Consider the following 25,363-nt stretch of genomic DNA (forward strand, 5'->3'; position numbering starts at 1 on the left):
TTCCGCAGGCACAGCAGCCCCTCCGCAGCAGCGCGCTGGCTGCTCTTGGGCGGGCAGGTCCGGAGCCCCCTCCCCAGCCTTCGACCCTCGTACTTCTCCAGTGGCACTCACTTGGCTCCAGTCAGCTTTCCCAGCACTGCATGTGCCCGCAAACCAAGCAATCCCTGCCCTGAAAACTTTACAGTCCAAAAGATAACCTTGCAGATGGTTTCCACCTCCCTGTGCTTTTTCTGCATATACTCTAGGGCTCTGGCCCCACCTTCGTCCCTCTCCCCCTCCGCAATACCCTAACAGGGGAGAGGGGCTCTGGGACTTCCCAGGTAAAAAGGGGCCTAAGCCAGGTCTGCGCAAACGTGGGCGTTCGGCAGCTCCGTTGCAACTTATCTCTCTTTGAGAGTATTTCTGTATTCCCAGGGATCTAATTGCTCTGTGCTACCCCTAGCTCTTCAGGTGCATCTCAGCGCAGGTTTGCAGAAGGCTGGTTAACACCGCGATGTTGCCGATCATTCAGCTAAGCGCCAGCTGTCAGTTATTTCATAAGCTGCAGCACACCTGGAAATACGCAACTCTGACTGATTCTCAAGCAAACATTTACCTTGGCGCACGCCCTGCAGAAGGCGTCACGTTCACCTTTGTTCCTATAAGTAATTTGTATCCCTAACCATTGACAAATATTACAAATTGCGCACCTGGAGCTGTTACAAACTCTAAGTGGTTCAAAGCAATCCCCCTGCTTCCTGTTGGGGGAAAAAAAAAAAAAAACCCTACTCTCCAGAGCTATATACAATCTTAAACATAAGGTACATGACAAGAATGAAAGGAAAAAACAGCACTTTAGGCTCAAAGAATTCATAAAAAATGGTGCGTTCTAATAAAGGCTCTGTGTGTTGCTCAGTGGCATCTTTGGTGGCTCACCTGACTCTCGTGCTGAGTTGGGACAGCCACCGCTGGCATTAGCCCACCCGGTTCCCAAGTGCCTTTTTGCTGCGCGAGCTGGACGCTGCTGTGCTGCCCTGCCCCTTCGGCAAGGGTGGCGGGGCAGGATCCCGTCCAGCGGGACGTCTTCCCAGCAGAGCAACTCACAGGCGGCCCCCAGATAAAACAATATTCCCGCTGTTTCATTTAATTCGTTTCAGGTTAATGAGGTCTAAAATGCCCATTTGCAGGTGGTGCTGAGGTCTCCTTCAGCCCGGCTGGTAGCAATCCAGCTAGTCCGGTTATCATCTGCCAGTTGTTAGGTAATGTTTAAAAACCCCATCTCTTCTACTGTGTATTTGTACTACCCTCATGTGGAGATTGTGATCTGAGACACGCTGCTGTAAACACTGTGCATCTTCCTTTATCGCCCTCTCAAGCCGCGACCCAACAGGAAGAGTGATGAAATGAAGCCTTAACAGCTTTGTGGCAGGGGGAAACAACATTACACTTGTAAAACTGAGTTGTTTTTTCCAGAGCTATCCTTTAATGGAATATAATGGATCAGCTGGGCACCCCGTCCTGCGTTCCTGCTGGCAGCAGAGTTAATTTCGGCAGCTCCCCAGGGGTAGCCGGAGTGAAGAGCAGCCCCCCGGAGCTGGGGCAGGAGGGAGAGCGTCTCCCTCCCTCGCGCCCCAGCGGCCAGGAAACTTTAAACCCGCAGAACTTAACCCACGCTTTCCTTAGCTGCGATGACACGTGGTCCAACGGGTGCTCAGTTAGAAAAAAAGAGCAATGCCTTTCTGTCCTAAGCAGCAGAGGGCAACATGTTCAAGAATACGCGCTCATCTAACACAAACCCCACGCACACGCACACACAAGGTCAACACAAACCAAAATAGTGAAAATGGAAATTACCAGTAGTTCCAGTTACCCATCATATAGTGAGTCTCATGGGGTGGTGGGCACGTGCAGGTTTCAAAACCTCATACAGCACTGATGGTAACAACCACTTGATAATTTACAAATTATATTAATAGTTCCTAGCAAACGCTTGCTGATCACGTCACCACGGCTCAGACTGCTAATCCATCTCCTCAGGATTTACTGAAGTCTTGGACCAGAATCACTTAACTCATTCACTTAGTTTCATATTTCTTTTTAAGCCAGTCTGCCATAATATGATTTTTAAACACTGAAACAGGTGCTTTTTTTAAATGCCTGTTTCCCCTGTTTCACCCTGTTTATAAAACACACAGATCCTTAGCGGTTAAACTTAGGTTTACTATTAGATCATCTAGCCTGATTTCCTGCGTGTCACAGGACTGCTCAGCGTTAGCCAGCTACTCTTTCACTGAGCCAAATGATCTGCGTTTTACTAAAGCATAGCTTCCAAAGAGGTACTCTATCTCAAATTCAAGACTGAGAATGAAGCATCCAACACTGACACTTGCATTTTGTCCCAGTGGTTAGTCATCCTCCTCATTAAACAGTAATGCTTTATTTTCTACCTGCATTTGTCTGGTTTCAGCTTCCAGACGTAAATTCCTTGTTTTACATCACATCAAAGAGCCCGTTAACAGCTAGGACCCTGCAGAGACACTGAAACAATGGAATTTGCCAGTCTTCTGTCTGCTCACACTGAAAAAAACACCTAAAAACCTTCTCCCCACCGGCTCCCCACTGATGGTTTTTTTTTTGTTTTTTGTTTTTTTACTATGTCTCAATTATGCAGCTTTTAATTCTTTGAGTGCATAGTTCTGGGGGCCTTTTTTAACACTAGTTTATTTGGTATCAAGCCAAGTATCTTATTTTAAAAAACTAAGTAAATAATATCAAATCGGTAATATTTATCTTGTAAATTATTTCCTCAAAGAAAAAAATTGATTCGAAAAGACATGTTTCCTACAATTTTTAGAAAGGACTAACATTGTCTCACTGCCAGTTGCATGTACCAAAATGCATCTACCAAAATAGATCTGCCAAATCAAACTCTCCGTAACAGCACAGCTTTCTTTCCATGTTTTACAGACAGGTGACTTGAGAGTGCTCAACTCGGGTTTGAAACAGGCTCCCACCAATATGCCCTGTTAGGCTTAATTAGATTGGATGCTGTGCTGTGTGTATTCAAGATCCCGTGACTCTGAGACATCTAAAACAAGTAGAACTAAGTATTTGATTAATATTTAAACATAGCAAAACTGTCAAATATTGTACCAGATAAGTTTCTTGGGCAAGATTTCCCTGACAGGATACCAGTGACTTCCACTGAAAGAAGCCACTGATAGTTACTTGTATCCTAAGGGGGAGAATCAGAGCCCTGGAGATCTACTTAGTTTTCTGCTTTCTGTGCACATAAAAGCAGAATACATAACAAGGTCACGACAGGCCAAAAATAGCAAATCTTCAAGCAGTTGCAATTCAAATAGGTATCAGATCTGCTGGAAAGCAAGCAATTTGACCAGCATGCAGAATTTCTGAAGATCACTACTTCTCTTACAGCATTTTAAATTTTATAACCATTTTTTATAAGTCAAGAAAAACATTAGGTACATACTTTTCAGGGTTTTCCACTTCCTCAGTAACAAAATTGAGGTAAAACCTAGAAGAAAAGAGTTATAAAATGTATGATGAGGGGTTGGTAAACATTGACTCTGTATTAATTTCCCAAAGAATTGACAAGGTGCTTTCAGTTAAGCAGCACTGTTAATTACGGCAGACTCTTTGCAGCCCCACCTTTGGATTAAGGAGACCATGGGATTTAACGTTCCCTCATCCTCACACTCAGGAAGCCTGCGTTTTAATTCTTGGAAAGGACAGCAAGGCAAACAAAAAGACAAAAGCTATGTAACATCTGCATGGAATGGCATTATGCTTTTTCCCCTGACATATTGCGCAAATTATGGCTAACCCTAATCCTGCACACGGACACACACAAACACATGTAAAAGCTGTAGCCCTCTACGTTTCAGGTTATATCAGCAAAAAGTCTTATCAGGGTACTTGGCAAGATCTTTTCAGCAACAAGAATAAACGAAGCCACAAAAAAATCTCCTAAAACCAGATTTTTACACTAGTGGGATGCATATATAATCACAAACCCAGGATACTAATCCTGCATACCCTTGCATGACTGCAGAGCAGGTTGCGCAGTGGTTGTATTCCAGCAGCACGCAAGACACAGGTACACGTCTGAATTTGCAGTAACTCTTTGTGGGGCTCAGCCCTGCACACAAAGCAGCCATTACCTCAAGGTCACTGAACCCACTATTCTGCAGGAATTAACGTTAGGGCTGCACCCTGCTGGATCACACAGATGTGCCTGGATCAGGCTGGGGCACAAAGCCACATTTCGGCTAATTGAGCAGACCAGTCAATACAGCATTTATTGCAGGCTTTCTCCTTTTAGGCTAAATACAGGAAGATAAACGTTATCTCACCCAACTTAGTGCTACAGTGGATAAACAGATGACACTTGATCTTGTAGAAAGCCTGTAGGAATTTTTCTCCGCCACAGCTCTTGGAACAGATCTGGGTTAGCAGAATAAGTCTACACCGGTTCAAGGCTTTGAACTGCATGGTTTTGTGATCCAGCATGAAATTCCGTAACACTAGATTTGCCTTCTTACACAACAAACTCAGTACCTGTTTCTTTACTTGCCAGTGCCTACACCACGAAAAAGGGGTTGGGGTACCTCAAGGGAGAAACGGGTTGTGGTGAGTAAGATTTTAGCTACTTGTATCGTTCTTTAATTAGGTGGTCCTGCATCACTCCTTTGATTAATGCAAGACCTATTTCCTCACATTCTCTATACTTCTTTTTCACCTAGCGTTCTATACACCCAGTAGACTATACTTGCTCTTTGCAGGATGAACTGACACGTATAGGCGATACTACCTTTGTTTTGTATTTTAAAGCAGTATCATTAATAGTGCCATAGGCTATACATAAAATTCTGCCAGCATCCTGGAACACAACACCAATGCTTGCAGTGCTCCTTCACGTTCAGCTTATTGGATTGATTTAGCCCCGTGCAACTGATAGTGCAAGGGTATTGACACTCCACTTAATGGTCTGCTCTTCTGTGCTCCAAGGCAATCAATTCGAGCTGGTGACAAAGACAAATAGGCAGCTTGGAAGAATCACTAGCCAAATTAGACCTCTTCCTGCTAATTTCTTTTATAAGTGGCAAATAAAGACTGAAAAAAGTCAGAGGGTGCAAAGGAAAAACAGAGATGATTTTTATTTTAGGGGTTTGGAATGTTAGGTGGAAAAGGGAAAGAAATGGGAAAGAAAAAACAGAAAAAGAACAATAATTTTGATATAACATTTTATAGTAAGCTAACTCTGCCTCAGTAGTGAATAACATTAAAGGGCTTTTAAAATTGTCCTTTAACAAAAAATGTACAGTAAGGGTAATATTTTAAAAGCAAGACACCTAACATGTAGGATATGAGAAAGAGAGGTAGTTGTTTGAGGGAGAAGGAAGGAGCAAGGTAGAAACTGTCCATATAATCAGTTCAATTTCTTTGAGGCTTCAAAACGCCAGGCTCTTCTTTCTATATATATCTATCACAGATAAAGGCTTCAGACCCTCTTGGGTCCTCCCCCCCACCACCACCACCATTTAATATAAAAGTTCTGTTCAGTACTTCAGTGTGCATGTTTATAATGCTCTTGCAACTGAGGAGTTACAGACCAGCAGAGAATTCAAATACTCAGCCCATTGTCCCCCTGAAATTAAATAAATAAAGCCCTTATCGCTCAGCCCTCGTCTTTTGTGCAAGGTAAAGGACTTTACCGCCTGTGAGGCTATGTAAAGGAAAGGAAAGACCTGCAGACAAAGCTATCTCAAAATAAATGCAGTCTGCACATTGTAGTCTTTCTCCACACTTCTGCTGCAAAGCACATTGACACTGTGCAATGCGGCGCCCTCACTAAGCATGAATAAATCGTAAGGGAGATTGGAAGAAGAGCAGCGTCTTTCAAACCAGCTGCCACATAGTTTGGTGGAGGATAGGGAGCGAACTTAAAAGAAAGTTCTGAGCAGGTTACTTGAAGGCAGATTCTCACGCCTCCGCTCACAATGAATAGTACTTAACTCCTATTGAAGCCAGTTGCACTTCTTGTTAAGTGAGGTCCTATCTGTTAGAGCAAAAGTCATAAGAAACCAGTTTTCATCCTTGTTTTGTGGTCTAACTGAAGTTATCGTGGTTCCATTCTTACTCTTTAAATACCGCTTTTACAAAGCAGAGGCTGAAGTCCACACAAGTGGGATGGCGCTCCATAACTTTTGCACAGCTCGTAGATTTGTTTTCCGTGTAATTACTGACTGGTTCAACAAAATCAAAGCTTTTTTTTTTTTTTCAAATCACTTTTAGCCTTTTATTACAATAGCTAATGAGAATTCAAGAACATTTCTTTCTTGGTGCCTTGATTTCTAATCTTGAGAACAGAGTCATGTCTGTGATTTTTTTTACAGGACCGTGACTGTTCACATATCATTTATTGTAAAAGAATTCTCTTTCCTTAGCAGAGCTGCTTGCAGAATAACTACCAAAGCACATGGAAAAGTGGCAAGCTCTCCTCTCGCTACACGAGACAGTTTGTCCTAAGATGTTGAACACGCTACTCAATTTTTCAGAAAAAGAAATGCCTCTGTTAGAACATATTAGTGTTTGTTTCAGGGCAAGTACTTATAGGTTTGAACAACTTACCAGCCTGAGTAGGCATACATTCCTGAATAGAAAGCAAGTGGTAACCCCATAACACTGGCATCGTTCCCCGCAAAGGCATTTTTAAAGTGCTGTGTTTCTCCTGCAACATCAACAGAAACAATATTGAAGAATAAGCTCTTTGGTCACCTACTACTTTAAAACAAATAAATATATCACACCATGGAACGTTTAATCACCCAAACAGGTCACTGACTTCAAGTTCTACCCTTGACCTTAACTTCTGACCCAACCCTTGCAGCCAGATTCTGCCAGCAATTGTAAAAGGCTTCTGTAGGACTCCTAGTCATGCAAAAGCAGAATTTGACCTATTAGGTTTTTCCAAAGCGCTCTGGGCTTGATGACACTGTTACTGCACCGCTGTCTCCAGCAGTGCCTTATATCAACATGAAAGAACAGAAAGAGGTCTGCAGTTTCTGCTATGAAAAGCTTCACTTGTTAGCATTGTAACCAGAAGGAATATTGCTAGCATGTCACTTACAGGCAACATTTTTTAAGAGAATGAAAACAGTATCAAAAACCTTTTTACCGATGAAGTTCTTAGCATTTAGTAATTCCCTCCCACGTTCATCACTGTGTCTTACACTATACTAAGAAAGAATTCTTACATAGATGCATAGATAAATACAATCATTTGAGAGTAAACATTTCGAAAATAACGTCTGGCAGATAGCAGGAAGGATGCAAGAATAGGTCATTGCCAAAGACGCTTTCCAAAATATCACGCTCACCCCAAAATTCAGTAAAGATTGTTTTGAATGTGCTCTTGGTAATGGGGTAAGATATTGACAAAACAAGTTATCTCCCTATTAGTGCACATCCGCTCCGGCTGAAAAAAACGCAAAGTTTTCCTCCTTCCTAGTGCATGAATATCCAGAGCTGATCAATGCAACAAAGTTTCCACAAAGCCTGATTAAGAATATAGTTCACTTAATACTGTAACAGACTCTCCTGAGGAGGAATTTGCTGGGCACTGCAAATCCAAGTTACAAATTTTAATTGTGTGTCTTTGCAATGACCCTTGAGTCATGTTACTCTATGATGCTTTTACCAGGTGGTCTATAGTTTGTAAGATCTCCCTACAGTACCCCAGATTTCCTGAGAAGCTATAAACCTCTGCCGAAAAGCAGCAGGAAGAAGCAGAATTCATCCAGACCTAAATTAGCAATGAGTCAAATTCTCAACTCTTTAATCACTTTTTACTCAGCCCTTTGTCAAAATTCCCATGGAAGTGGAGGATTTTGGAGCCAGGAGCAGAGGAAGGTCCCAGGGGGGATCAGTAACACTGCCTGAGCTGCGAAAGGCCAGCAGAACCCAGCCAAATCCAGGTCTGGCCTGCCCCAAAGGTACAGAAAGAAGAGGGACAGATGGGAACAGAGTGAAATTTTCAACATGAAAGGAGGTGAGGGAACAGGCATTGCAACTGCCAGAAAGAAAGCAAAAACATGAAAACAGAAACAGTGAATCAGCAGAGCTCTGCATAGGGAAACTTTTATTTCAGAGACTGTTGCTAACCACGGAGCGCAGCCTGCGTCCCCGAGAAACTCTGAGCTCACTGCAGAGTGCAAGCACCGTGCTGTTGACACAGACTGGAGGCTTTGTGAGGTATAATAAAAGCGCCTACCTGGGAACTGAACCAACAATTGTGATAAGTTTTGTTAGATAAAATCTGCCACCAATTCATTAAAAACTGTTCCCCTTTCTGACCCTCTGCGCTGAATGGCTCCCTGTGCTTTGTGTAGTTATTACCTACCACTACTATAACGTGAATGAGTTGGGGCTTGTCTCCATCTCACAACCTCTGCTGCTACAGCTACATCAGAAGAGCTTCTTCACGTAGCCGAGTATATACCAGCAAAAAGAGTTTTTCTACCAGCATAACTCCACCCAAGTGACTTCCACAAGGCCAACAAAAGGCCTACATAGCCATATTCACACAGCGGGTGCGCACAGACTGCAGCTCAGGAGAAGAGAGGTGTCTTCTCACGCTTCTTGCTCATGCAGCAACATGGGCAATGTTTGTAGAGTAGCCCTGGCCTTATGAACTCTTCTGCTTTCCTTTCCTAGACTTGGGTTAACCCTAAACCTTTGCCTTTAGCTGTCATGTTTTAGTCTTTCACTTGGAAGAAGTAAAGCACACGTGCACCATGAGCATCCCATGGAGTTGCAGCCAGGAAGTCTGTAAAAACAATACCTGGCTAACTATGGTTTCTCTCCCCAATGCACTACCTTTAACTCATACATTTGACTCTGATAACAACTGCAACTATCCCCAGTGACTGATCAGAGATTAGCTTTCATAATTTACATTGCTAACGTGGCAAAACGGCCTCCACGGTTCTGATTATTTCCTACATTCCCTGATTTTGATCCCCTGACACCACAGACTAGGACTTCACTATAGTGCAACTAAAGGCGACTTGGACAACTCTTCCGGGCTGGTCTGTGCTTTGAAGAAGGGTAAGCTCCTCGGTTACTGCAGCTGAGTCTGCCCCTTTCACATAGTTTACGTCAAATGCCATTTACCCGGAAAAGGGCAATCCCATCACTCACTCAAAAATGGAGCGTGATCTGAATAGTCTCATTGGCATGCTTGAAGGAAATACCAGTTCATCCCAGTGTAGCTAATCAGTTACAGGCAGCACAGAGCTTCAGTTAAACAAGCAGAGACTAATTAAGAGGTTTTGCTGCTAGAAGCATTATTTGGCAGAGGCAGGTGGGGAAAGACTGGGGAGGGTAAAGATAAAAGCACTTTTAAAGCATTTATTTTTCATTTCATACCTTTAATTAGCTGGATAACTCCAGGGACTATAATTATCAGAATTGCTACAAGCTTACAGAAGGTAAGGAAAATCTGAATGCGGGCACTCCAGCTGACACTTGTGCTATTCAGGACCATCACCACCGCTGCAAGGGAAAAAAGAAAAGTCAGAGAAAAATACTCACGCCACTGAAATCACCACAAAGCTATTTGCCAACAGAGAGGCTGCACAAACAAGGGGGTCCGATGCACTAAAGGAAATACCCTCATAACCTCCTCCATCTGCTCCCTTCCTAACTTCTCACATTTCCCTTCCAGACTCCCTGTGAAACGCCTGAGCTGAGCCCCTTCCTGACCCACTGCTCTGCCCATCCACCTCTTCAGTCTCTGCCTGGCTCCTTCTGCGACAAATTAAAGCTTCATTTACTTGGCATTGTTAACTGTTGGTCGATGACGGGTTGACAGAACCCTGCCTCTGATGAAAATAATTAATTGCACAACCCCTGTCACACCAGGTTTCTGTATTAGTGCTGGTTTGATTAGAGATTTGCATTTTCAGAAAACAATAACAATTAATAATCACATTAAACTTTCTCACCTCCATATAGGTCCCACATAAATTTGTCACTCGCTACCTCATTTACACCTGCTCCTCTCTTTGCTATGTCTCCTCCACTAAAGCCATACCACAGGAGACACAGGGGGGCCCCAGTTCCAGTAATATTCCTATCCGTGCTAGGAATCGGCAAAGGAGCAGAGACCTTTTACTGCTTGGAAATGGAGACCGGGTCTGTGCCTCACCAACATGAACAGACATAAATGAGAAATGCTTTTACATCCTGCTGCCTCAACTCACACGTCGTTCTGGGTCAGTGAGGGCATTTTCTGGCCTTTACTAGAGCGCTGACTGACAGGAAAACAATGGGTCTTATAATTTTAGTGTCACTTATTCTAGCTTATCTAAATGATTACCCTGGCAAAATAGAATAAATAAAGCAGTTTGGATAAATGGATATTTACCAAACGAATGGAAAATGTGAGCCATTTCATTAGATAAAAAAGTCATTTTCCCCTTTGCTACAGAGAGAGGTGAATGTGGTAACACAAGCCTGTTCACTGATCTCTTTCCTTCCATAGCATCGAACTAATGAATTAGCTTTTCAACAGAATCCTTCCCTACTTCAAAACTCTCTCAAGAGCATTTGTTTATCTGTATAATCAGCCATCTCACACATCACGGGGCGCATAAAATCACAAGTCAGCATGTCCCACCAGAGCCCAGAAGTTAGTTTGTGTCAACTCGCGTTGCAAGCCTTGCAACCAAATTAGCTGTAGTTTAATAGAAAAGTGAGAAAAATTGCAAGTGATCTCTATTCCAATGTATTTTTAGACACCTCAATTAAAATAAAAATCCCAGAAAAACATTTATATAGCGAGTATTTCATGGCATTTTTCTTTGGGAAAGCAGGGCTCCCACACTTAAACAATTTACCAAAATCAACACAAACATGAAACATCACTGAATTTGAATTTTTCACCAAAAAAGATTTTAAAGGTCAAAATGCTTTCCTATTTCTACATTTTACCATATCTCAGAACTCAGAGGTCTTTTTTGAGTCACAAAAAAATCACACAGGCTTCTGCAAAGTATCACTCAACATCCAAATACTTATCTTTTGCTTCATTACTTCCTTGTATGTATATACTTGGCAGGGAGCAGAAAATCCCAGGGGCCTGATTCACTGCTCTGTTGTCCCAACATTACCCTGACACAGCTTCACTTATTTAAAGTGTTGAAAGCTTCCTCCAGGTTGCTGCTGAATATCAGTGCTGACTGAGGCTTCCCCTCTTTACTACGGATTGATTACCGGGCAAAAAGGTAGGGAAGGTTTTTTGTACAGCAGCTTAAGCAAAACATATTTAAAGTAGCTGTTTCACCAACACTGCTTCAGTTATGAGTAAAATTCAGTGCCATAAACAAGCACTGGCTTATTTCAAATTTTCTGGAAAGTTCATATATAGTAATTTTCCTTTTCCACGAGACAAAGCCCAGGTGGGGACTAGACCACATGAAAACATCAAAGAACTGCTTTATGTATACAAAAATATCTGCAATTTGACATCCAGCCCTTCAGAGTTCAAGTGCAGTGCAGCAATCCTTCTGTTACCTTACTCAGGTCAGAAGAGGTAACATGAGCAGCCTCGCCTCACCTCAACTGGAGCCCTCCTCTGGTTTTTTTGATGCATCGGTTACCTGCCTGATATACATTTGAGAGTGTCATTGGAGAGCACACTAGTATGAGCACTAATTTCAGGTTCATGCAGAAACTCGTAGCCTTCCTTGCTGGCCAGCCCCACACAAATCCCAAGCCACAAATCCGTAGATGAGCCACATTTGCTTGAAAGAAAGAAATCCAAGGTTGTATTTGCGTGAACACAACTTGCCTGTGAGCAGGTTGTGTTAAGCACTCTCCACCCCTGACTATGAGTTCAAGTCAGCAAAACGGTTCAGCAGAGGCTTCCTGACTGAATAGAGAGAGTGAAACGGGTACTGTGAGGATCCTAAACTGATCAGGAAGATGGAGGAACTCCATATCTGCAGTTAGCCCAATGCATGGTACATTGGTGCTCTGTAAGAGCTCTTGCAGAGCTACATGCTCTAGGTAGCGCAGGTTGCAGAGCTGAGAGGTTCTCAGAAGATTTGAGATTTTGAGTTTGATTTTTTTTCAGAATTTCATTTTATTGCACTGAGCTTAATGCACTATAAGTATTTATGGTTTTATAATACTTAGTGTTCGCAATTTTTGCATACAATGGACATATGTGGGGTTTATAATTACATCGTGTATCAGCAGCATACTGGTTATGTTAGTAACTGGATAGTGAACGGCGATGGAGAAAAAGTCATGAAGAAAAAGTTGAGAAAGAGAAGAAAAATTATAAAGCAACTGTGCAAGCATTCAAGATGAAAATTGTATCTTGGGTCGAGGGTCATTATTTAACTGCTCTTCTATGAAGAGTTTCTTATGGAGATACTTCAAGAAACTCATTGCAGAGACTTTGATACAGGATCACAGCAAAGATCAGAAGGAAGCAGCAACTCCCCAGACAAAAGGACAGTAAAAGTGGGACTCGTCTTTTCTAAATTTGCCAACTAAAAGGTAGGCATCTAGCCTCCTTGCATCCTCAGTGAAGTGCTATCTACCGCCAGAGGATGATTAATAGCAACTCTTTCAGATGCCTATCTAAAATGAGATGAGTTGCCTTCAGGAACTCTCTCTCTTTTCACTCTTTATCCACTAACGTTATAGGGAGCGCAGACAATTAGCTCAAACTAAATACCTACACCTAAAAGTGAGATGAACACTAATCCAGGAAAGCACGGAGGGAGAACAAAATGGTGTTCGTGAACCATCAAACACAACGGTACCACTGATCATGTTGCTCTTCACAATCTTTTTTCCTTCACGTAGCCACAGCTGTAAAAGGATAATGAAATCTAATGGGAGAAGCAGCAGTACCATTACCTCCTGGCCTACTTTCAGGCATACAGACCATTGCCACAGCAGGGAGCTACAAGGGGAGCTACCCTCCACTAACTTGTCAGACTTTTATGGCCAAGGCACTCATAAGTAGAAAGAGCCCACACCAAGCAAAAATATCTCAATTTGTGGATTTTAATGCCTCGATTAAAATGAAGTCACAGGAGGCACAAAAGCACCCATCGGAGCAGCTTTTGCTATTCCAATAGCCAAGAGATGTCTTAATTTTAACTGCTTGTCTGAAATCTGTCAGCAGGAGAGTGCAACGTCCACAGCATCTGCAGTGCTGGAAAAAAAACGGAACTAACTATGGCTTCACATACACACCCAATTTATGCCAGCAAAACTTTCCAGAATATTTGCCAGCAAATGTTGATAGATCTGTACAGCTGACCTCACTTTTCAAGCCCAATACTGTTTTTGTCTAACTGTCACAGTTTGGGTTGTTTGTTTTTGTGGCAGACCTCCAAAACGATGGAAATTTTACATTATTGTGGTGCCAAATGCCCCAAATATGCATGAATGAGTTTAAAACTTTAAAAACACGTGTGAGTTGGTAACCTGCTCCAAGCCTCCATTTTTAATAACTGAAACCTATTTATCTGCCTTCTCCTGATATGGAGGCTAAGTGAAAAGATTAGAGTTGGCTCCATTAAGATTGCATATCTATTCAGGTTATATATCAATAATACAGTTCAATATCTTTACACAGTATAATTTATTCCTCACTGTTATTAATTTATTTAAGCTTACCATTAGAAGTAGAGTTAGAGGATAGAAATAAAGCAATAAATGAGTATAGATTTTTTTTGCACAGTTTATCACCATGCTTTGCAAAGCTCTTCTTTATCTGAAGAAATTATAAATATGGAGGAGTCTATCAGCTTTTACTTAAAAAGAGAAATGAATTTCTAAATGTTTCTCCTAAAAGAGAGTGTCTTCAGCATCCCAATAGTGAAAGCCTACATGCTTTGTGCTGTAGGGCCATTGTGTCCAAGGACACAAAGCTCCAGCTGAAGCAATTCCCACGGCTAGATATTTAGAAGGTCTCTTCTCTACATGCATTTCTTTTGCAGTTCTTCCCTATGCTGCGGCACAGGTTCCTCTCCTCTACCTAGCCACTTACTTTCACAGAAATTATAGTAATCGAATATCTTTGAGACATCTATTCTTCTCTCAGGTTTGGTTAAACTGACTGAGTTTAGAAAAAGTTTATAGCAGATGGATAAACAGACTGAGATATACATATATGCACTATTTGCCTAGCTTTTTCCCCTGGCAGAGATGACTTGAAAAATACAGAGTAAATAAAAGTGATTTCTAAGTTTGAAAAAAAAAAAAAAAAACAGGCAGCAGCACAGGAGACTCAGAAAGCAGAGGATCTGAAGAGACAGGCCCACAAGCACCCTTTCCTCTAGGACCCCTGGGGCCATTGACAAGTTTGGACTTTTTGTTTCCAAAAAATAACTAATAATCTGTGTGGTCCAGTGGAGGGAATCACAAAACCCCAGGAAAGAAAATTTGCTTGTTCAAAATTCCAAGGGGGAATTCTGTCCCCAGCACGTGGTTTGCTCTTACACAGCAATAAACCAATAATGAAACTTCTTTGAGGGTCCCCTTCTCCGGGACTTCCCCATTTCAGCTCTCCTCTGATCTACATCATCTTTGCACCCCGGCTCCCACCGTCCTGTAGAGGTACTGAGGTGCAATAGTGGGGGCACTAGTAGAGGAGCATCAGTATCTGCCATTCCCCATCATAATCCTGGTTGCATCCATCTTCGGCAGCTTTTCTGCAGCTCTCCAAAAGGCATCGCGTTCCTTGCAGAACCATTAAAACCGTTCCTGGCTGTGGACAGAGTTGTTATGCACTATTCCTCCTGGGCCAGCCTTATTGCCCTGCATAAACCTGGTTTGCTGAGGTGACCTTAAAGAAAGAAAGAACTGTTCTCCATACTCATTGTGGGTAAGGCAAGGAGTAATAGGCTTAAACTGCAGAAAAGGAGGTTTAGGAGGAAAAAAAGAAAGAGCGAAAAGCTTTCTTGAGACAAGGATAGAGTAAAAATAGGATAAAACACTCAGAGGTTGCAGAAACTCCTTCACTGGAGATTTAACGACCAGTTTAGACAAACATCTGTCAGAAATTGTTTAGATAAGCTGATTGTGTTTGGGGGCAGGGGATAGCCTGGAGACTTTTCAAAATCTATTCCAGCCTTTTCTTCTGCGATCAAAAACGACAAGGTAAAACTGCAGAACAAAGTCTCATTCAAGGACAGAGTTTAATGGTGCTTCTTACCACCTTTCTCCCCATGCAATAAAGATAGGCGATCTGCAGCAAGCACTCTGCCATCAGGCACAGGCGATAGAAGAAGGGATGAGAAATGGATAAGACGACAAAAGGCATGTCAGCTGACTTTCTGATTAACTTAACAAAATTCTCAATGAAAGCAAACACTGCCTGGGGCACCATTAAATTGGATTATAAGATCTTTAGGGTTCCAATATGTCTGTTCAGCCCAACAATATCTCAATCTCGCCTGTCACTTTGCTTATATTCACAATACAAAAAATTCATAATAATTACTGCCACAATAACTAACTCTGACAATACAAGAATAACAGTCATACACGCTCAGATCCCTGAACCTCAGTGTGATACATGATCAAAAACTGCTACACATTAAACTCCACTGTAAAGCACTATGCAAAGAAGAAAAGCAAGCCCTCATCTCACATATCGCTGTTTTCCTCAGCACTGTCCCATTCTTGACTACAAACTTTCTGTGAGAATCTCTCGTTTTAGTGAAACAGAAGCTCATCCTACCTGCTCCGCGCAAACCCGCGGTCACCATAGGAACAGTCTGCTGTGAACTCCTACCTCCCTTTAGGGTGTAATTATTTCAGCATAACTCCACCCCCCTGCAATGCTACTTCTTTGTTTAATTACTCTGCCAAACCCTGGCTTGGCACACAGATTTTCAATTAAATTAAAAGTAATAAAAACCTATTTTAAACTGTTCACTTATTGTGTTTGAGTAACATGCACTTAACAAAACACTTTAATGGACTCCTCACTTCACATTCCTTCTGTCTCAGTGACCTTGAAGTTATTGAACATCTGTTTCACCCTTATCTTTTACTAAAATGTTTTAGACAGATGTAACTATAAAAAGTCATTGACCTCAAAATTCAAGCCCTTAATTCAATTATTCCTGTGAAACCTATAGTTTGTGCATAATTAAATCAGAGAGAAATGTGGTCACATACTGATCTCTTTAACGTTCCTGGTAGAACAGAATTCCTATCAAGAGAACGTCTACAAAAAAAAGTCATAGTAACCTGGAGACTGGAAATTTCAATGTCAATTCAACTCTCTACCCCAAAGAAAGAAAAAGTCATCTGAACCTATTATTGTGCAAAATTGAAGTGGTCTCTCGTGTGCTTTTGATCATTTTGCATATCTTAATTCTGTTTTGCAGTTCTTTTGTTTCAGATATGTGCACTGACCAAACCGAAAGGAACAATTTGTTACTAATTACTCAGGTCTAGTCTGCACTCTCCTCCCTGTGTGTGCGCGTGTATGCACACACATGTGTGTGCGCGCATGTCATCCCTGGTGACTGTTCAAAATCTGAAACCACCTTTAGCGCTGCACACACACCACCCCAGTGTCCCATTCACAGCCAGGCTGTCTTCTCCTTTCACACAGCCTTGCACACCAGCCTACGTACACCGTAAGGCTCCTGGTCTAGAAAGAGCCTCCCTACTTCCACTGGCAGCTATGCGTTCTCTGTATCCCAAAATGGTCCATTTACACCAATTGCAAAGTCAGAAAAACTATGACAAGCTACTGGTGACACATGCGCACCTTCACTGACCTGTACACCCTGCTCCCAAAGTCAGCTGGGTTTCTGCGCCCTGAACTGCAAGCACACCAGCTTGAATTGCTGTGCAGCACAGGGTGGGACCTGGGAAGATGATTTCACGTTGCCTGTGGGCCAGTCAAGAGAACTACATTACTTCTCAGTATCACAGTTGGCACGCAATTGCCTCCTGAAACAGAAGCAGTGCAAAGCCCTTCAAAGCAAGTAATCATTCTTCCATATCTCTGGCATTGGCTCACAGTCTCTTTAGGGACTGAAATTGCTTCCACCAAAGTAATGAGAGTTGTGCTATTAATTCAAGTGGCAATAGAATGAGGCTTGGCAATAGATTTTCCCTGCCATTAAGAAGCTCTGTTATTTTTTCACTACTGCGTATGTTCACAAACACATATATCCAGGCAAAGCATCGTGCTGATGCCCTTGGCACGGCACGCACAGTCGTTCTGTGATGTTTCACATCAAATGACTACCTGTTCAGTGTGTGATCATTTATTTTTTAATTTCCATCATCTTTACTCTTCCCTGAAACCTAAAATTGGATACTTACTGATGCCAACAGCTGTAATAAGTTTAATTGCAAGTTCTGGGATCTCACACTGCATAAAGAAAGGTTCCAAAATATAGCGTCCAAATGCCAACGATATCACTGCTGTGGCAGCAGGGCTAGGGTAAAAAGCGAAAACAAAAAAAAAAAAATCACAAAATTAATCTACAATAGTAGGTAAGCAATATTCATATGGGGTCATACTATAACGTCATTATCACAGAACTGTGAGCTATAATTAATTTCGGTGCATGTCTGTCACTCTGCTACCACGGACCGTGATTTCTGAATGTAACAGAGATCATCGGGGAATCATAAACAGTTTAGCTTTGCTTAGTGGTTCTGATCTTGACAAGCAACACTTCTTACCAGGTTGTTCCTGCAACTTCCATGTTGTGGAGCAGCCATGGATAGAATGGAAATGTATCAATGCAAATCTTCATTCACTCTCTTGAAGTGAATATGGCCAGAACTAGATAACATGGGCAAAACCCTGTGTAGACGTTGATGAGGGCTGTATTTTAGTGGCAGGTATATCTCACTGCTCGTAGATAGGAACAAATTAATTTCAATGGAGCTGAGAATTCTTCTTTACTGAAATTAGCATCGAAAAAGTGCCCAAGTCTTTCTGAATGAAAATGGGGTTTGCTAAAATGGAAACAGACTTTTTAAAATATTTGTTCCTTTTATTGACCAACAACTTCCCAGCACTTTAAATGAAAGTAAATATCCCCAAAGAAGTACAGAAAACATCTTCTATGCAACAAGAAATGTGAAGGAAGAAAGGGATGCGGTTCTCGCATTTACACGTTTGAAAGACTCATAACATTCAACAAAGCCTTTCTCTTTGAGACAGGCTAACTGTTTGTCAGAAGCCTTAGAATTCATATATGTACCAAGAGCAATTCACCCTGTGCTGCAGATTAGACACTGTCTGCATATCTAGTAGTTCTGTTTACATTTGGTTTGTGAGGACACTCCTACCCTTCTCAGGTTCAGCTGGTCGCATCTGTGCTTCCATCACACCGTTACATGCAATAAGGAGAAAAGGGCGTATGGTTCTGCCTCTCAGGATTTTTGAGGCAAAGAAGAGTCCATGCAAATTTGTTGGGAAAAATCTCCAGAATTTAATAAAATAATGCCCAGCCACAGCACATCCTACTCATCCTCCAGAATTTTAACAGAAATATAGCTGCTATAAAATTCTATGGAAGGGCTTAAAAATTCTACAAAGAAGTTCTTATTCTTCGTTGAATGATAAAGGAATTTTCCACAAGAGACTTTTGCCTCTGAAACAAGAATACTTTCTTAGCATTATGACTCAACCAAAATGTCACACATTGTGCTGGATCAAACTGCAGAGGAGCAAAGAACAGAAGTATCTTCCTAAGGAAGTTTCTGCCCTGACAAGTGAATGTTGCTGCTTGCACATCCCACACGCACAAGAATTGTTCCTTTTACTGAACAGCAAGGCACTTCACAACAGCAGACTTAGCACTCAGAGACTGAATATCCTCTCATTTTAGCTTTACACATACATTTGTTGAATTTACCTCGGTGGATTACTTCTAATTTGTATGAGAAGATCACCGCGCTCCCTGTGTTTACATATTGCAGTCTGCCAGAAGTAGTTTGAACTGCTATAGATCAGATGAAAGATCAGATCTTTGGCGCTTTCTCCGATAACGTTCTTCCCGAGTTCCCAGCGCTTTCTTCCAGAACTGGATTTCTCCCTCTCACTTAGAGAAAGACCTTTTTTTAAGAGGCAGTGGCACCTAGCACCACAATATTCCATGCCTCTTCCATTCCCGCGTTTTGGGGAGGTTGCTGCTGGCAGTGTAGTCCACAAATTGAGGGGGGGTTGGAAGGAATTGGGCACTTTCCTTTTTGCTGCAATCAGAAAGCGAGACTGGCAGGCACCTACCACTGGTGCGCTCATGAACGGAGAGAAAGAGAATTAGCAGCATTCGTTTAAGGACAAGCAGCACAAAATGCCACAGGGAAAGGAGCAGGTATATCGCCACCAGCACATACCACAGATGGGTGAGTCATTTATCTGGCAGCGTGCTCTCACCCAACCTATGTTTAGCAATCACCATATTCGAGTGCTACAGATGATACATTCGCATAGTCGTCTTCATTTTTTTGGTAAACTGATATTTAAAAAAAAAAAAAAAAGATCTGTAATATACCTGCAGCATGACACTTGGGGAGAAAAAACCTTCTGAGTTGTCCTGGATGAGGAACAGCCTAGAAAAAGGCACTTCTCGATAGAGGCGACGCTAGCACAGTTTAATCACTATGTGCACAGTGTTTAAATGTGCCCTAGACTGTAAAATAGTAGCTGAAGAGATAATAGGAGCACAGGAAATGTTTGTTTTTGGTTGTGCCTGCTCCACCAGCCTATAGGTCTGATAATCCTGCACTCTTTCAGAGGAAAGAAAGGCTTAACTGAGAAGCGTGCGAGCAACTTTTCCTACTAAAAAAAAAAAAAAATCATAAATACATATTTGGTCTCAAGTTCTTTGATAACAGCAACCAATTAGTTTACCAATGCCGAAGTCAGATATAAAACTGTTTAAACAGAGTTTCGGCAGCGCTGGTCTGATCACCACAAGTTATAACAAGTATGTCTCCCTAACTGCCGCTCGGATTTGGTGATTAAAGACTCCACTGATGTTTCTTCCCATGCAGAATAAGTATTTGCTGGGTGTGGGGCATGTTGTGATGACTAACAATGTTTTCATGGCTCTCTTGGGACATTGACATATGTTAAAAAAAAAAAAAAAGGTGAGAAGAGGAAATTATGAAGCCTAGTTTCTTGTGAATCTTCCTCCTGGCTTAATAAGGTCCCCTCATCTAATCAGCTGTGGGTTAGCAAAGGGATTTATTACATTGCTCCCATTGTTGATTTGCTCGTGTGCAATAACGTAGTTATGTTCTCATCACTGTGTTTCTCTTAGTGAAACCACAGCCTCTTCCCTCTACCTGATTTCCTTTCCGGCAAAAGTTCATATGGTTGGGAGATCTGCTGTGCCATCACATTCGAGTGGAACTCTGCAATTAATTCAGAGGTTACGCATGGGTGGGGAGGATGTAAGGGACCATCTGATACATACAATGATTTCCTCCGGAAATGAGATAAGAATTTAGAGTCATAATGACTCAGCGCTGTTAGTGCTTTTAACCTCAGCAGTCTGCGCTAGGACTTGTCAATGTTATGTAAATGGAGCTATGCTTTGAAATGGGGCCTGTGCTTTTGTGACTAGTTTCCCGACTAAAGAGAGGGGAAAGGAGCACTAACTAGCCTGCAGCAGGAATGGAGTGCTCCTGAAATTTATTTTATGTAAGTGAATTGCCCTGTCCTACATGTACAAAGCTCTCCAGCCTCAGCAATACTGTACAAAAAAAATTTCAAAGGGTTACCTTTGGCTTCAATACGAAGATCCATTCACATTATGAAAATCTGTTTGATGTGATTTGATGCTTCTGCATCTTCATTAATAATTCACCTACACAGTGTCAAGGGCTGCATGAATCACAGACCTGCACATCAAATCAATACTTTGGATACTTTATGCGTTTAAGGACTTTATACTGCTTTACTTTCGTTAGTGCTTTTCATAGCAGTCAAGAAGTAACTTCTCCAGCACCCCATGAAAACCAAATATGGGGACCTGATCTGAGAAACAGAGTACACGGTACCTTAAAAATTTAAAACTACTGAGGAACAGCTTGACTAGGAGGTATTCCTCTGTCCACAGATAATAGCAGCTGCTCCAAAAGCCAGTGCCAAGACTGAGAAAATGCAAAGGTAACTTCCCTGTTCAGCTACATTGTATATAAGCTAACTACATATAGGCACGGGCCTTATTAGCGACACTAACGGATACAGTAGGCTTAGCAAAATTAAAACAAGTAGCTGAATTTGTGCAACAGGCAGTTTACTCAGAATCTTTTTTTTTTCCCCAAACATACTTTCTTGAACGTTTCAGTACGAACAAGCAAAATAAAATTGGTAAATGCTCTGAAGCAACCTTATTAAAAGAACACAGCTCATACATCAAGATTTATTTGATTTCTGCACGTATCACGTATTTGAGATTTTTCTTTAGGATTGAAAGTGTGTTAGCATCAGAAGACAAATAAAGAAAACCGATGGTGCGCTTACCGAATGATGAGTAATTCAACCCAGACTCTCACAAAAGCAGGTAATGGACCAAAGGCCTCCAGGATATAGGTGTAGTGACCACCAGATTTCTTAATGCACGTTCCTAGTTCAGCATAGCAGAGGGCACCTGCAAGAATTAAATGGCGGCATCACAAGACATGTCCAGAACTACCTTTCAAAACTTTTATCTCCATGAACAATAAATAAGGTAGGCAATGGTGCTGCTGTGGTATCGCAGCTACTTTGGAAACGTTCTAATCATCTTTTTTTCAAACAGTTTTATGATTTTTCATTCATTCAACTAGACCTGCAGCTAACCAAGCTGTGTATGTATCCAGTTACATTTAAGCGTTAAGTCAAACAAATTATTTGCTATTGAGGTGTTTCATTACTCATCAGTATTTCGTAAACAGATAGGACAAAATGCCGTGTCATGCCAGCTATGCAGTTCCCCAATCAGTCTGACCACACAGGTAAGTGAAAATCCTCTGACGCGTTAGCTTGCTATCACAGGATGATTGCCTGCTTTCAGCACTAGCGATCACAGGTTAAGGCTCCGAAGGAAAGCCTGGCATGCCTGCATGCCCCATCCTTTGCCATGGGTGAAGCAATCGACTGACCAAAATCCTGAAGCAGGAATTGCAGATTAACAATTTTACTCAGCAGTGTTGTCAACGCCTTACGCAGAAGACTTGGGGAACGGCTTAGCCCTGGCTTTTCAACGCTTGCACAGTTGGGGGCATACTACTAACGCAATCAAAGCTCAGTTAAACTCTGCGTTGCCTTAAATATTATGGACAGCTTCACGTTTCCTTAGCAGGAGGCCTGTTTCACCCGTCGGTGAAGCAGGAGCAGCTCTCGGCCCGAGGCAGCCACCTGCACGGCCTGCATCCTCTGCCCTCGCAGCGCCGGCAGCAGCAGGCTGCAGCTGTAGGGGCCTGCATGAAGCAATCCTGGCCCGGGTACCATCTGCTACTGCTGCTTAATGGGCCATCATCCAGTCACGAAGCCGCTGGTGCTCCGCTCTGCGGGGGGACCGCGGCAGTAGAGCAGAGGTGTACCAAGTCTCATAAATGCAGGCAACTCTATTAGGAGCGCCTGAGAAGCCACAGGAAAACAATAATAAAGTTTGCAAACACTCATCGCATAGAGTTAAAATCAACAAAGTACGCGAAGTCATTTAGGCTTTGTTCCCTACGTGCTTTTATGCTACTGCGCTGTAAGATGAGAACTACAGTTGCCAAACTGGAGAGCACGTACAAGCCCACTAGGGCTGTATGACTTTATGACAAATTCCACCTGTGTTCATTTGCCTTGCTTGGGGCTTTGCAAAAGATGGCAGCTTTTGTCTGATATTCTTCAGCTTACCTGAAAACGTGCTTAAAGCAACTCTATAGCCGCGTTTAAGAAACCTGTTGATGGGGTTTTTCTTGGCAACTTCTTTGGGAGAGATTCAGGATGAAATCAAATTATGTTTCACTGAGAGCCTCACCAAGACTTCAGGTGATCAGTGATCTTTGTATGAAATTTTACTCTAAGTCATGCAGCGAATTAAATACATTAATGACATAAAAATTATGAAAACGTAACTGTAAAAATCCATTTAGAGTGAGAGGCAGTATCTTTTACTGGGCAGAGTTGTACAGTTCTTCACCTCTCAAGATCTGGAAAATGGTCTAGAAAATCCATTTGATGAAAGAGACTGATTTTTTCCTACAAACTGTGTTTCACAGCTACGAAATCACTGCTATTAAAGTTAAACCTAAACGGGCAACACTTAAGCAAGTTCTGTTTTAACCAAAGCTAAACACCAGAGTCGCACGACAGGGTTACAAATTGCATTTGAGGTCCTCCTTTACAGGGGGATTTTGCCTACAAGCAGGACTTCCACTTTTGGGCAACAGACTATGTTGTGCATCGTACTAATACGTTTAACGTTTGACCGAAACGGGTCCTAACTTTCCTTCGTTGTCTGTTTGGCTTGGGTGGACTTCTCCTTTAAACAGTCAATGCTTCTTTTAAGCTCAGAGCCAATTTACACAGGGTGGCATTTGCATGTTCCACCTCTGAAGCAGACACGTGTTCGTCAGTGTTTGCCCTCTTTACCTCCTGCCAGAAAACAAGCCGTCTGTGTTTTAAATAAAGCCAATATTCATGTTAGTTCTTCAGCTTCTCTGAGATTAACTCATTAAGGAGGTCAATAGACCCTCTGTTCCTCAGCAGCAAGGGTGAGGTTTCCCGCTCTGAACGGGGGCTTTGTGCGCGCGCCACAAATAAACCGGCACTCTTCGGGGTTTAATACCCCGTTAAAAGCAAAAACTGGTAAAAACTGTCACAATAGGCAGGTCAGGAATAAAACTCTCATTAGGAGTTTGTTTCTGTCCCGCCACGTTTTGCAGCACAATCTTTCCAAGCAGCATCGCGAGCGGGGAACAAAGCGAAAGCAGAAATCCACGTCTCGGGGAGGGGGGGGTGGTCATTATTATCGTTTTGCTCCCTTTCGTGCCGATACAGATTATGTCCAGCAGGTGTTCTTCCTCCCAGAGCTCGATCTAGCCTGGGGGGAACTGAGTCCAACTGCCTGAACATTTCACCAGCGTCCAAACGGAGCGGCCCGTATCCCCAGCACCTTGCAAGCAAACTCTAGGCTACGTCTTACAGCCTGAAGAAAAACATCATACATACAGCACACTTTCTGCCATAACACTGGACGTTTCCTTTTCCTCTTACTTTTGGGACCCATAAGAAACACGGTTTGCGCTTACAGTCTCTCCAAAGGGCTCCGGTTGCAAGGGGAGGCACGAGGGGTAGCAGCGACCGCAAGCCTCCGCGCCCTGGACAGTACCTATCCAATCGCAAAAAAACTCCTGCAGCCCCATTGGTCCTCAAGCTCAGCACTGCACTTCGATATCCAATGGCAAAATCATGCCGGTGACAGTGCTAATCCGGCGGCGGCCCCTCCGGGGTGACTTACCGAAGAGGGAGAGGATGCCGCAGGCGGCCCAGACGGAGAGGGACATGCCCACGCTGCCCGTGTTCTGCAGGATCCCCTTGGGCGAGATGAAGATGCCGGCGCCGATGATCGTGCCGATGATGATGGATATCCCCCTCAAAAGCGTCACCTTCTGCTTCAGCACCACTTTCTCCTCCTGGGCCGGCTGCTCGCTGTCCAGGGAGGGCAGCCTGCCGTTGGGTTGCCCCCGCCAGTAGTTTCCATTAGAGGCTGCAGTCACAGCAGCTTTCCTGAACATGCTACAGTGCCCCCAGCACAGCCAAGGCAAGCGCAGGCAAAAAGTTTGTAGCACAAACTCAGGGTCGTTGTTAGGGTGGTGTTTTTTTTTTTTTTCCCCTCCCTTCCTCCGTGTGAAACGAACCACTTGGTGCCTGCCTCCTGTAGCTGCCCCTGCACCCAGGTAGGAGGCTCCCGGTGCCTGCGGTCGGGGGAGCCCTGCTCAGCAACACCTGCGCTTGCACGCTGCTGGCTGGTCCTGCCCTATCGTTGGAAACCAGCTCGGCTTCCGCGTGGACTTGTATTTAAGCTCTTGTCATACCAAGTTACTCCAGCTGAATGATGATGCAAATTCTCCAGGTTTGCATCAGCCATTTGAGAAACCTCTGGCATTACTCAGCATTTCTCTCTCTCTCTCTTTTTTTTTTCCCCCTGAAACGGTAGGGGCATGTTGCACAACCGACCTGCGCGTGGTGGGCAGGACAAAGCGCTCGCAAGGAAACGGAGCCAGCTGAGCTGCGCGCACCGCCGGCGACACCCGGAGACACGCTCCCAAATTTTTAAAGCAACTCGCAGGCAGAAAC

General features: G+C 43.0%; 1 protein-coding gene across 3 annotated transcripts in view; it reads right to left on the minus strand.

Moving 5' to 3' along the window:
* Positions 1-25,118, minus strand: part of SLC7A11 (solute carrier family 7 member 11) — a 61,052-nt gene extending 35,934 nt beyond the window's left edge. The window contains exons 1-6 of one of the 3 annotated variants that reach the window (XM_009689311.2): positions 24,525-25,118; positions 21,551-21,677; positions 17,383-17,498; positions 9,433-9,558; positions 6,634-6,733; positions 3,473-3,517 (exon numbers count right to left, since the gene is read on the minus strand). In XM_009689311.2, coding sequence (XP_009687606.2) covers positions 3,473-3,517; positions 6,634-6,733; positions 9,433-9,558; positions 17,383-17,498; positions 21,551-21,677; positions 24,525-24,801 — 791 coding nt within the window. In that variant the 5' untranslated portion in view covers positions 24,802-25,118. Of the gene's footprint in view, positions 1-3,472; positions 3,518-6,633; positions 6,734-9,432; positions 9,559-17,382; positions 17,499-21,550; positions 21,678-24,235; positions 24,369-24,524 lie in introns of those variants that run through there. The other 2 variants (XM_068942075.1, XM_068942076.1) reach the window with 2 other exon arrangements.
* Positions 25,119-25,363: the final 245 nt, after the last annotated feature.

The sequence above is a fragment of the Struthio camelus genome, chromosome 4 (genome assembly GCF_040807025.1).
Source record: "Struthio camelus isolate bStrCam1 chromosome 4, bStrCam1.hap1, whole genome shotgun sequence".
Taxonomy (NCBI): Eukaryota; Metazoa; Chordata; class Aves; order Struthioniformes; family Struthionidae; genus Struthio; species Struthio camelus.